Source organism: Anolis carolinensis, unplaced genomic scaffold (assembly GCF_035594765.1).
Source record: "Anolis carolinensis isolate JA03-04 unplaced genomic scaffold, rAnoCar3.1.pri scaffold_10, whole genome shotgun sequence".
Lineage (NCBI taxonomy): Eukaryota > Metazoa > Chordata > Lepidosauria > Squamata > Dactyloidae > Anolis > Anolis carolinensis.
The window spans coordinates 6,916,798-6,930,071 of record NW_026943821.1 but is presented as its reverse complement, the minus strand read 5'-3'; the positions used below and the strand labels follow the sequence as shown (position 1 = coordinate 6,930,071).

The window sequence follows — 13,274 nt, the reverse complement described above, 5'->3', positions numbered from 1 at the left end:
CATTTTTGTGACCGGTTTATTTTCCGAACAGCTTTATTAAGGTGTGCCAAACAGCACAGGCAGCACATAGTATGAATCGGGGGAAGGGGGGACAAGTCACATGAACAATACTTTTAAAATCAGATGTCATCAGGATGCCCCAGGGTTTGTCTTCTCCCAAGGGATCATACAGCTGCAGGCAGCTTCTACTTATGCTTTTATTTTTTTTATTTAAAAAAGAGGGAACAAAGGAAGGGGTGCTTTGCCAAAAAGGAAAGAAAAACACGTACGCACAAAAAAAAAAGGGACTTAATGGAGAAGTCTTCCTTGGCAAACACCTACAGAACTTACGAGGCATGCTGGGCGGTGGAAAAGCAGAGCTTCAGTGTGTACGGATACGGCCCATCTGAGAGGAAGGAAGACATGTTTGTTAAGCATTCCCTAAACTTAATTTTATTCCTATACACTACAAGCATCAAAGGATTTACATCCGATTTAACAGACGAGGAAGCCAACTTATGGAAAAGCTGAAACCTTCCCAAATCTGAGTCACTTGATGAAGGAAGTCCTGCTAGATCTCAATCCTTGACAAAAACATTAAGGATGATACTCCCAATTTCACTTCCAACCAATAATCAGAAAGAAATGTTTTTAAAAAGTGAACTCCTTTCACTTTAAACCCACAAATAAATGAGGCTACACTGCGATATCCTGTGAAGCTTGACACAGGATATCACAGGTCACGTTAATTATCATGTAAATAAAATCTACACATAATCTCATAAAAGTTAAACCCACTATCTTCCAAAGCTTAATATCTACAATAAGTAAAAACTGGTGTACAAGTGCGACAAGGCTTACTTGGGTTTTTCATCTGATAATGGTTGAGGAACGCCAGGGTCTCCAAAGCATCACCTTTGGTTTCCCACTCCAGCAAACCGGAAGAGCTCCTTTCGCCTGCGGAGACATTAAAAGCGTAAAAATTCGATGTTTTATCATGCTCTCCTACTCATAAAGGGCTCAAGAATTAAAACACAATACCATTAAAATAATGGGCAGTAAAATGACAACTAAACAAACAACAGTTTCAAAAGGCCTTTAAATGATAACCTACTACAATTAAAAGACTTGATTCATCAAAGAGTTAACTACAGGGTATACTTACTTTTCCCCGAAAACACTTTGACTGAAGCTGGTCTCTTCACCCCAAGTTCATCACAAATCTAACAAAAGGAAAAAAAATCATATTCAAGATTAAGCAACAAGACTATTCATACATTTTATTGACACTTGCAATCTGTCTGCTCCCGTTTGCTGTTCACATACATTCAGAAAGGGATTCTGGTAGACACTGTTCTTTACCTTGCCTGTAGTAAAAGGCAGGCACACACTTGTAATGTAGAATCAGCTAGAAGACCGTTCTACTTTTCTGGAAGCCAACACTAAAAACCTGTGTTTTCTAGCCCTTTCCCCATCTGCTCAATGGTAATGCTGCTAAAAAATTTCCAACAATAAAGATGAGGAGGAAAGGAGTTTGGATGGACTTAAAGGCCCTTACAAAAAGGAGCACCAGTGCAGTCACTTCACTGAGGTATGCCTGTATTGAGGAGTATATCCAATAAGAAAATAGTCTCATCTGCTTCAATAGATTAATTCCACACTGGAGCCCTCTAGAGGTTATTCAAATGCATCTTCCAACAGGCCTAGCAAGCACAGCCAATGAGAATGAAAATTGGGAGTTGCCCACCAACAACATCTGAAGAGGTAGCTTCCTCTTTTGCCATAGCTTCTCTCTTTTGGCACTCAACTTATTTCTCGTTGAGTCCCTAAATACTAGAAATGTCAATACAATGGAGCAGGTCTTGGGACTGACACAAAGACCAGAACACTTACCTCGTAGAAATTATCTTCGGTCACCTCCAGAGGAGCATTGAAGAAATGGAGCACGTTGCTGGGGTGCTGGATCCTGTTCTTGGCAGCCTGCTCCGGAGTGGAAAACCGGTTGTTCCGAGAACCACTAAAGTCCTTGTAGCTGCACGAACCATCTTCAAGACCATATGACTGCCCTGGCATGATGGCCTGCTGCTTGGATACACTGCAGGGGAAAAGGAAGAAAGGCAACTTAAATGCAGACATAACCATCTGACGAGGAGAGCGGAGCTGAGAGTCAAAGCAAGGGGGACTTACCACACATTCAGCTTCTGATCAAACATGAAATTGTTGTTGAGATGGGTGATCGCTCGGTCCACAGCATAGCCATCTGCCATCTCCACCATGGCTGCTCCAGGCTTGCTTTTCATGAATTTCACCTAAAATACGAATCCCCTTGCTTAAAACATGCAAGTCAAACCCCACTGACAAAAATGGTTTTCCTTTTAGGGTCAAGGCACCAAACAAGCAATATAACTCCAACTTTGCAACCAATACTTTTTCAAGACGTCTCCATGTTTCCCGGTTCCTGTAGCCAAAGTCACTCTCATCTTTCCTTGTGCTACTAGTTCTCAAAAGCCCCATTTTTTTTTTACTTAAGAGCAATGTGATTTTCCAATTTAGGCAATTATGTTCAAAGTATATTTAAGGTAAGCTAAACACTCTGGCCAATATAGTTATGCTGATTTTGAATGCCTTAAATTTACTTGTTTTTTCAGAAGTTGTAACATTTTCCAGGTTCTGCTCAATCCAATGCAGAGACCAACAGTTTTCAAAAAAGAGTTCAGTCAATTCTCTGCTTCCTAAACTGTGGGCTGGAAACTATCTGGAAAATTTGATTCCCAAGGTCAACAAAGCTTCCAGTACAGACCTGTCCTGAAGTAGGAACAACAACCTGTAGTGAAATATCCAACAACCATCCCTTCACCTTGGTGTCTCTGGGCACTGCACTGCCACATTGTCAACCATTCAGCTGACAATTGAGCATTATCTGGGTTACTAGGGGGAATGAGGGGGGAAGACATTCCAGTAGCTTACCTTCTCCACATTCCCATAAAGGCAGAAGACATTGAAGACCCGATCGCAGTTCATCTTAGACTGGTCCAAGCCATACACCATCAGGACAGGGCTGTCAGCGTGTGGGCCGTACTCCGGGGGTGGTGGAGGAGGCGGGGGGTGTCCGTACTGAGGCCCGTAGCGCCCCGGCCCCCTGTGGCGGCCCCCCACCGGTGGGCCCATCCGCCTGCCTTCATAGTGAGGCGGAGGAGGACCATACCCTTCATCGTGATAGTGCCCGTGATAGCCACCGTGAGGCCCTCCTAGGGGATGAAGCACAACCAAGTAAGGAACCCAGACAATATGGTCTGTAGAATTCCAGAAGGTGTTTAAATCCTAGATGGAATCCATGACAAATGTGTACCATATTCAGCAGGATGGTCCCCGAGGAGAGGAGGCTGCCTCTGCCGCTTGTTAGGGTTGCCACCTGGCTCACCTGTCAAAGAGAAGAAGTTGTTAGGAAATGGCAGGAGAAGCCTGGCAGTTGAATTTATGGGATGGGACACTGGGAAGCCTTCCACAACACCCCAAGGAGAGCTATTCCCAGTCACTGGGAGACTGGGAATAGCTAAGATGGGAGATCAATTCCTCCTTGTGAAGGAGTTTAGAGGGGGTTGGAGAGGGCTTTCAAACCGGACCTTTTAATCTGGTCTCAAAGCAAATCTTAAAATACTGATTTCCCACCCTGCTCTTTAACCTGCCCTTTGAATTGTAACAATTTGCCTAACACTATTCTTAAGGATTTGTGTCTTGATCATTCTCAAAACAGTCTTTTGAACAGAGGCAAACTGAATTTGTATCCATAAACCGAACTGCGTAAATAAAGATGCTTGCTTTCTGATATAAGTTGGCAGAGAAAGGGATAAGAGGAAGAAAAGAGAAGGAATGAAGAGGAATTGACAAAACATGGTGGATTTTTCTATGGAGAGCTCTAAACGAAGGCTGGATGGCTACCTCTTAGGATTGATTTAGCTATATATTTCTGCATAACAAAATGGGACTGGACTATATGGCCCTTGATAGTATGCCTCGGGACAAAAGGAAAAAAAAGAAAAGAGAAAAAGATGGACATGCCACCCTCCATAGCCCTGGTAGTGCTAAAAGGATTAAGCAAGACTGAGATAAACATGGCAAAGCGAAGCAAAAACCGCAATCAAGTTAAAACACATAACTGTTTACAAAGGCAGAAGAATTTAAGCAATTCGTACAATTTGACTTTGTTCTTAACAAACAATAATAATAATAATTAAGAAGTCTTTTGCACAGTTTATTTCAACAATCATTACAAAGATTGAAAAGGGCTACTTACAGCAGGAGTTAACAGTACAATGTCCATTGTCACATACATATTCTGCATTTCTCTTACCATTGGACGCTTCAACAGTGAAAGCACAGTTCTGAAAGATGGCGTCCCATCAAACATACACTGCGACCCTGCGTTACATGGTTTCAGAGTCAATTGCAAGTCAAGTCACAAAACGGATACAATTAAGTAAAAAAATTGTAATAGTTTAAATAAGAAGAGCTCACAGATGTTTGTTTTGTCTTCAGATGGTGTCAAGGAAAATAGGACATAACAAAGGTGTGATAATGAGTGTCCCTTCCGTGTTGCGTCTCCTGATGTTTTTTTGGTCATGTGCTGTTATCAGGTTTGGTGCTTCTGGCTCTGTGTAGGTCTCCCGTGTGCGTGTCTCTCCTCTGTAAATGGAGTGTGCCTTGGCTCCCAAGTGGCCCCCTTGGAGCAGGAAAGCACCCCCAGCCTCTAGGGAGCTGGGGGCTTTGGCTACATGGTATTTTTTTGTTTTTTGTCTGTCTCCGCTTGGCACTGCTGATACAAATGTTGGCAGCCGAGGACTGCGAGCAAAACAGGGAGTGATAAAACTGCCCTCCCAAACCAAACCATGTTGATGTGGAGCGTCCTATTGTCTTGGAGGGCCTCTGGGATCTACTCCATTCTCCGGTAAAGAGCGCTGGTGCGTTTTTGTCTGAGACCCCTCTGGTCTGTGTTTTCCTAGATTTTCCTGTGTTACATTCTTGGGTTCAAGGTTTTTGGTTTGTTTTGATTTGGATTTGTAAGGAATGTCGTGGTCTGGTGCGTCTTTCTCTCTCTCTGTCTCACTCTGTGCTTGTAGATGTCTCTTGAATCACGGTGTTGTGTTCTTGATGTTAAAAATGAGCTCAATCTGCTGCGTTTCGGGTACGCTTAAGATGCTGCATGTTTTCTCCAGGCGTTAGAGCTAGTGGAAGGATGGCCTTTCGCTTTTTTTTCCTACACTGTGTGGTGTTAAAAAAAAGAGTGTGTAGCAGAAGGCAGATCACAGGCAAATTCAGGACTTCCACTGCAGGAGCATACGGTTTTTTTCCCCAGATTCGTGTGTGAAAGCACTTTGTTCAGAGCTGGGGAAGGCCAGGTCAATGCACCTCCTGTTTGCCCAGCCTTAAGGCAGGAGAGCCAGGAGGCAGCTCACTGAACGGCGCAGCCCTGCCAACTAGCCCCTGCCAATCTGCCCGTCTTCTAGTTATGTACCTTGGAGGAGAAAGTGAGTCATGTCCATGTCAAGTCATGTAATGCCATTGCTTGCTTCGCTGCCGGGGTGGAGTCAAAAGAGACCTCTGCCAAACCCCCTTGACCACCACCAGCCTCCCTCAACTGCTTGTCTGGTGCTCTAGGCGATCCTGCTACAGGCAGGGAACAAGACGGCTCAACTGTCAAGTTGTAAGGAGACATCTGCTACACAAACACAGACGGCCCCTTTGAATATCTGTGCCACGCATTGTTTTGTAGCGCACAGAAAGGAGGTCAGTATCACACTTGTACGTAAGCTGCAGAAATAGGATAGGTGAGTTACACCTTGGGTTGATCCAGAGCTGGCGTGGGCAAACTTCAGCCCGCCACGTATTTTGGACTTCAACTCTCGCAATTCCTAACAGCCTGTTAGGAATTGTGGGAACTGAAATCCAAAATACTTGGGAGGGCAGTAGTTTGCTCATACGTGATTCAGAGCATCTAAAACAGACCTGCATCACCTTTGGCCCTCCAGCTGTTTGGCCCTCCAACTCCCAAAAGCCCCAACCAGCTTGTTCAATGTCAGGAATTCTGGGATCTGAAGTCCAAAACACTTGGAGGGTTGCAGGTTGTGAAGGGCGGATCTAACGCAATTTTCTAAAACAGACTTCAGATGTTTTGGTCTACAACTTCCAACAGCCCCAGTCAATACAACTAGTTGTCAGGTCTAGCCCAGAATATCAAGCAGAAGGGAAGTTTAGCTTGTTCGTTATCCCATCTTATCCTTAACCGCAGTTATGGGTTCCCCAGGATAAAAGTTCATATTTCTTCCCCTCTTTAACACCCCTGTGGGTTGCATGCACACAAAATGTCCCTTGAGATGAGGTTAATCTCACTTTCTTCATCAGAACTAGCCACTGAAGTCTCCTGGCCACATCCATGGGCAAACCAGGTCTCCTGGAAGGAACCCATGCCTTCACCGGGAAGACCATGCAGCTAATAACTGAATTAATGATGGGGCAATAAGTAATTTGACATTCTGCTTTCAACAAGTTTTTCAAATGGATGAAAAAAGCCAGTATCTGAAGCACACAGGATTAAGAGCTTCCGTTTGGAATAAGAGTTGCTGTTTGGAGAGCAATCTCCAAATGACTGTTTTTCACCTTAGTATCCAATATGTACTTCTGTCTTCTAATACTGCCACAGCACAATGACACAAAATATTGTGATGAAACTGCTTGGTGTCTCATCCCCTTATTAATACTACCTATATCCATCTGTCTTGTGTCTTACTAGACTGTGTCAATAAACAGTGCCTCGTGGAAACAGTAGAAGTAAAAACACTGCAGTGTTAAAAAGTCTCCAAGGCTTGTAACATCTGGCACAATGTCGGACAGCAGGCAAATGGCATTACATCACACAAATCAGATCTATGAAGTGTGCAATTCAATAAGAAAGGGAAGGATTTATGTGTGGCTTTAAAGCAGCCTATAATGGTTACCTTGTCCACTGAGGTTGGGGTTGGTGTAGTCCCATGTGTCCTGGTCATTCTTGAACACATTCAGGCGGGTGGGCTAAAGAAACCAAAAGCAATCCGAGAGAGGTACTGAGTGTATTTTTTATTCTAGTGGCAAGCTGCCAATATGCCCATTCCCATCATTAACTCTTTTGCAATCAGCCATTTAAATATAGTGGCAACATATTACTCAGATTAATTTCCCCAGAAAAAAATCCTCTTTGCAATGTGAAGTGATGGGAAGAAACTGGTGATTGAGTAGTTTTCTGTCATTCCTGCACCACATTATTAAGATAGGGCAATTGGTTAATTGTTCAGAGAGGGAAATGTATTTATCATACAGGAGTTTAAAAGTGGAAACTCCTATGGTTTTGTGACCAACGTCAAAGCGCTAGGGACAAAGAATACATGTCTGAACAGTGGGGGGAAACCCTGCTTAGCTCTGTCAGGGAAACATACATTCTTTCCTTGAATGAACACACATATACAGTTGACCTTGATCACTCACCTTGGCATATTCAATCTTCAGAGTACAGCAGCCAGAGTAAATGTCTGCTCCATTCAGAGAAGCCTTTGCTCTTTGTGCACTCTGCACAGAGTCAAATGTTTGTAGCGTTAAGGAAGCTTTCACAGAATATAGTATAGCTTTTAGGCCATTCTAAAGATTTGATGCAACTGAAGGCCCTACTGGAACCTTCCAGAAACAACCTATTATAGTCCCGTTTAAACTTCATTCCTGTCTCCTATGTCCAACTGCGATGCCTGCTCCTGACTGCAGACACTGTTCTGTGGGGATTACCTGCCCATAACTATTTCTCATCAAAAAAAGCAAGAAGGCTAAATCTACTAAATTTCCCTGGCAACTCTTACTTGGCCCTGGTTCTCATTTTGACAGATGCAATGATTAGGATAGGAATAATTATTCTTGATGGATGGGATACTTTAAGTAAGCATATATAAACCATCTTGCCTAAGCTGTCAGAAACTCCCCCCGTCCTACCAAGCAAGCTTGAGCCAACTGTTACACTTTCTCAACTATCGAGAAGGAGGGGAAAAAAGGATATTCCACCATGGCCTGGACCCCATTCTTTCGGAAGATAACAATCCGCTGTACTGGGCCACATGGGTTGCAGATGGTATATAGCACATCCTGTGAAGGGATATAAGAGATTATAGAAAAAAATAGCTCTTCTTCTTTGGAAGAACAGTCACAACTGTACTAACATTCTATTAACTCTGGTTTTATGGGAATCGCTTTGTATCTCAATTTTCAAGAAAACAAGAGAGTACAGGCTTCCATCCATACTAGCATCTACTTAAACCATTCCATCCTAACAGATGGACTTGCACAGATAAAGTTATTCTAGCAGTGCATGTGCCAGTTTACCAGAGTCAGTAACTCTATGCATGAAGTAAACACTGCTGTCTAATAAAGCCTGCCAGGTATACAAGGGGCCAGAGAGGTAGCACATTTTTGGGTGAGCATCGCCTACTTAAGCAGTATCACTACACACCGTTGTAATGGAGTAGATGGGGTTCAAGATGGTGAAAAGCAGGACATTGTTGACACCTCGAGAATCATCAGAGTCACCAGGTCGTGAGATCTTTTGGCTCGTGGAATAGTTGACAAAGGCCGGGTGCCCAGCAATGTAGATCTGGTTATCGGCTGCATAATTGACAGCACTGCAGGCTCCCAACATATCCTCAAATTCCACCAGGGCCTGTCTCTTTTTGGGCATCACCACCACATAGCTGTGAATGAGGGGGAGAATGAACCACCTTGTTGAATGCAGACAACACAGAGAGTAGAAAAAAAAAACAATTTCATCTCCTTGATTTAGCTAACCTGATAGGGCCAAATTCCTGCAGGGCCTCCACAAGATCAGCTTCCACAACTCCATCGATTAGACCCCTGATGTGGACCACGGGGGAAGCAGCTGGCTTGTGGGGGTCATCGTAGTTCTCCTACCAATGGGACAAAATGGAAAGAGTCAATTAAAAAATAATGCTTGGTTCTTTTGGCTTTATTTATTTACTTCATTTTTACTCCACCTTTCTCAAGCCCGGAGGGGACTCAAGGCAGCTTACAGATCCGGTAAAAATTCAATGCAACACAGGTAAACAGTAAAACACATCTAAAAATGTTCACAAAGGGTAGGTCTCTGCTATTGAGGTCTGGAGCAATTTATTCTATGTCACTTAGTCCACAGTGAACAAAATATGGGACCAAATCTTTCAATGCAGCCTTGGATGTTTATTTTCAAATAAATTAAGGTCTAGGCATTCATAGATGACCTGAGGTTGCTATGTGTCTTCTTCAGCTACCATGCAACTGCCAGGAACAAAAGTTCTCATCAAGGACATACTATTTTCCCCATACCTTTATTCCAACCCTAACCATCATTAGTTGTTCCAAACACACTTGATATTCAAAAGCACAAGGAAGTTATACTTATGGCTGATAAGGAACCCATCCTCCTGGTGGTTATCCGGGGTTAGAAAAGTCAACAAGTCAATTCACTGTATCTTGATCAAAGAAAAACCTGTTTTGTCTGTCCTGGCAACATCTAGCATCTAAACTACCTTTGTTCTATACAGAACTCATGTCTTCTAAGTGAAATTCTCCTCCACTATTTTAACATCTCTTTAAAAGGCAACTGAACTACTGCCATTACTATTCCCAGTCAAAGTTCTATACTTAAGTCCTAAGCATGATCGACCACACAGATCAATTGTCTCAATTTATGGACACTCCACTTTGCATCTATGGGAAACTGCTGTTCTTCCCTCTTGAAAAAACCCTGCCTTTTCTCTTTTGTACTCTCCCCTCTATTTGCATTTCTTCCTCCACCACTTTTCATTTTTCTTTTTTTATACTCTTCAAGGCATTAAAAAACTGCAATAAAATATATGAAATTACAAAAAAGAGAAAAGAAATTGGGGGATGTAATCAGGTTACAATTGTGGGTGCCAATCCTTATTATAGTGCCAGGCCACGCGTTGCTGTGGCGTTGTCTGGTGGTGTTGGTGAGAACTTGTTGAGGTAGTGGTGGTATTGAATGTCTGTTGTATGGTTGTCTTTATGTTTAGTATGCATTTGGTTGTTTGTGTACTGTGAAAGTGGTGAGGGTAGAGGGGGGTCTATGTCCCTGTGTAGTATTGTATAGCATTTATACGTTGTCCATGTGTTGTGAATGCTTGGATTGTGTCCTGTTGCATAGTAGAAAGGGTTGGGCTGGATGGCCCTTAGGGATCTCTCCAAACTCTTGGTTTCTATGCTTCTATTATTATTATTATTATCATCATCATCGTCATCATTATTATGTAGAGGCTGGATGGCCATCTGTCAGGAGTGCTTGGATTGTGTCCTCCTGCATGGTAGAAGGAAGTTGATCTGGATGATCCTTAGGGGTCACTCCAAACCTTAGGATTGTATGATGATGATGTTGTTATTATTATTAGTAGTATTAGTATTGAGAGGCTGGATGGCCATCTGTTGGGAGTGCTTGGATTGTGTCCTGCATGGCAGAATTGGGTTGAACTGGATGGCCTTTAGGGGTGTCTCCTAACTGTCTGATGCTATGATTTGATGTGTATTATTATTGTGCAGATACTGGATGGCCATCTGTCAGGAGTGGTTGGATTCTGTCCTCCTACATGATATAAGGAAGTTGAACTGGATGATCCTTAGGGGTATCTGCTAACCTTAGGATTTTATGATATTCTTATTCTTATTATTATTGAGAGGCTGGCTGGCCATCTGTTGGGAGTGCTTGGATTGTGTCCTCCATGGCAGAATTGGGTTGGACTGGATTGTCACAGTAATTATTTCATATTACAGTAGAATCTCATCCAACATTCGCTTATCAAGTGTTCTGGATTATCCAACGCAGTCTGCCTTTTAGTAGTCAATGTTTTTGTAGTCAATGTTTTAAATTCATTGTGATATTTTGGTGCTAAATTTGTAAATACAGCATAGCATTACTGAGCACTGAACTACTTTTTCTGTCAAATTTGTTGTAAACATGATATTTGGTGCTTAATTTGTATAATCATTACCTAATTTGATGTTTAATCGGCTTTTCCTGAATCCCTTCTTATTATCCAACATATTCACTTATCCAACGTTCTGCCGGCCTGTTTATGTTGGATAAGTGAGACTCTACTGTATATTTATAATCTTATATCATCTGCTTAGAACTGGATTATATGAGGCCCCTTCTACACAGCTGTATAAAATGCACACTGAAGTGAATTATCTGGCAGTGTGGACTCAAGATAATCCAGTTCAAAGCAAATAATATAAGATTATAAATGGGTAATATAGCTGTGGAAGGGCCTTGAGTCTACACTGCCATATAATCCAGTTTAAATCAGATAATCTGTATCTTATAGGCAGTGTGGAAGAGGCCTGAGGCCTACCTGTGCCTGTCCCATGGGTTGAGTGGGTTACTAGGAGACCAAGTGGGCAGAGTTTAGCCTTGTAACTGGCAGCAATTGGATAAAAAAACAATTATTCCTTTCCCTCTAATTAGGACTTTATTTTCCTTTTCTTTTTGTTGTTATGAAATTAGAGGCATGGATGAGGGGTTGTGTTGCCAAGTTTAGTATTTCTGGGATGTGTAGTTTTGTTGTTTTGTCCTAGGCTGAATTTTTAATCCTTTTATATATACAGTAGAGTCTCACTTATCCAACACTCGCTTATCCAACATTCTGGATTATCCAATGCATTTTTGTAGTCAATGTTTTCAATACATCGTGACATTTGGTGCTAAATTTGTAAATACAGTAATTACTACATAGCATTACTGTGTATTGAACTACTTTTTCTGTCAAATTTGTTGTATAACATAATGTTTTGGCGATTAATTTGTAAAATCATAACCTAATTTGATGTTTAATAGGCTTCTCCTTAATCTCTCCTTATTATCCAACATATTCGCTTATCCAACGTTCTGCCGGCCCGTTTATGTTGGATAAGTGAGATTCTACTGTGTATATATATATATATATATATAGAGAGAGAGAGAGAGAGAGAGAGAGAGAGAGGTGTACATATAACTTGTAAGTCACTCTGAGTCCCCTTGGGGTGAGAAGGGCGGGATAAAAATGTCATAAATAAATAAATAACAGGCTCCATTAGCTTTTTAATGATTATATGTATTGATTTTAGACTTGCTATCTTTTATATGGTTGTGAGGCACTGAATCTTTGCCATTTACTAAGTTGCAAAACCGCTTTGAGCCCCCCTTAGGGTTGAGAAAAGCGATATATAAATGAAATAAATATAAGTTAATAACTATGTTTTGTACATATAATACAATTATTGATTGTGTTCATTCTATTCTTACTAATATTTTTATTACATGCATATAATATACATATATATACAGTAGAGTCTCATTTATCCAACATTCGCTTATCCAATGTTCTGGATTATCCAACGCAGTCTGCCGTTTAGTAGTCAATGTTTTTGTAGTCAAGGTTTCAATACATTGCGATGTTTTGGTGCTAAACTCGTAAATACAGTAATTATTACATAGCGTTACCATGTATTGAACTGGTTTTTCTGTCAAATTTGTTGTAAACATGATGATTTGGTGCTTAATTTGTAAAATCATAATGTAATTTAATGTTTAATAGGCATTTCCTTAATCCCTCTTTATAATCCAACATATTCGCTTATCCAACGTTCTGCTGGCCCGTTTATGTTGGATAAGTGAGACTCTACTGTATATGTATAAGCCAATATAAAACAAGGACTCATACTATACATTTTATATAATATATATTATGATATGTATCAGGCATGGGCCAATTTGGGCCCTCCGGGTGTTTTGGACTCCAACTCCCTATCGGCTGTTAGGAATTCTGGGAGTTAGAGTCCAAACACCTGGAAGGCCCAAGTTGGCCCATGCCTGATTCATATAATGCAATATTGATTGTATTTATTCTATAATTGCTATTAATATTATTATGTGTGTATGTGTGTGTGTTATATAATATGTATAAACCAGTACGACAAGGCCTCACCCCGCCTCCGCCACCGGCTCCTCCGGGCCCGTGCTCGGCATTGTCCGTTTTGAGGCGCTTCGGGGCGCGCCCGCCTTCAGGCCCTCCTCCTCCTCCGTAGTACCGGCCCGAACCGCCTCCTCCGCCTCCTCCACCGCCTCCTCCGGGCATCTTCACCATGTCTCCCCCGCGCCCCGAGCCACCGCCGCCCTCACCGCTCTGCGAACCGCGCCACCTCCGCCGCGACATGGCGCCTACACTACCTCAGCCCACCCT

General features: G+C 42.1%; 1 protein-coding gene across 1 annotated transcript; it reads right to left on the bottom strand.

Moving 5' to 3' along the window:
* On the bottom strand, positions 1-13,274 carry hnrnpl (heterogeneous nuclear ribonucleoprotein L). The gene is made up of 13 exons (XM_003228530.4): positions 13,020-13,274; positions 8,833-8,951; positions 8,501-8,738; positions 8,051-8,136; positions 7,495-7,591; positions 6,972-7,044; positions 3,329-3,400; positions 2,947-3,227; positions 2,167-2,288; positions 1,873-2,074; positions 1,145-1,202; positions 841-936; positions 1-385 (listed from the first exon to the last, which is right to left on the bottom strand). Exons 1-13 carry the CDS (start codon positions 13,245-13,247, stop codon positions 327-329), a joined length of 1,731 nt encoding a protein of 576 aa, XP_003228578.2. The 5' UTR covers positions 13,248-13,274; the 3' UTR covers positions 1-326.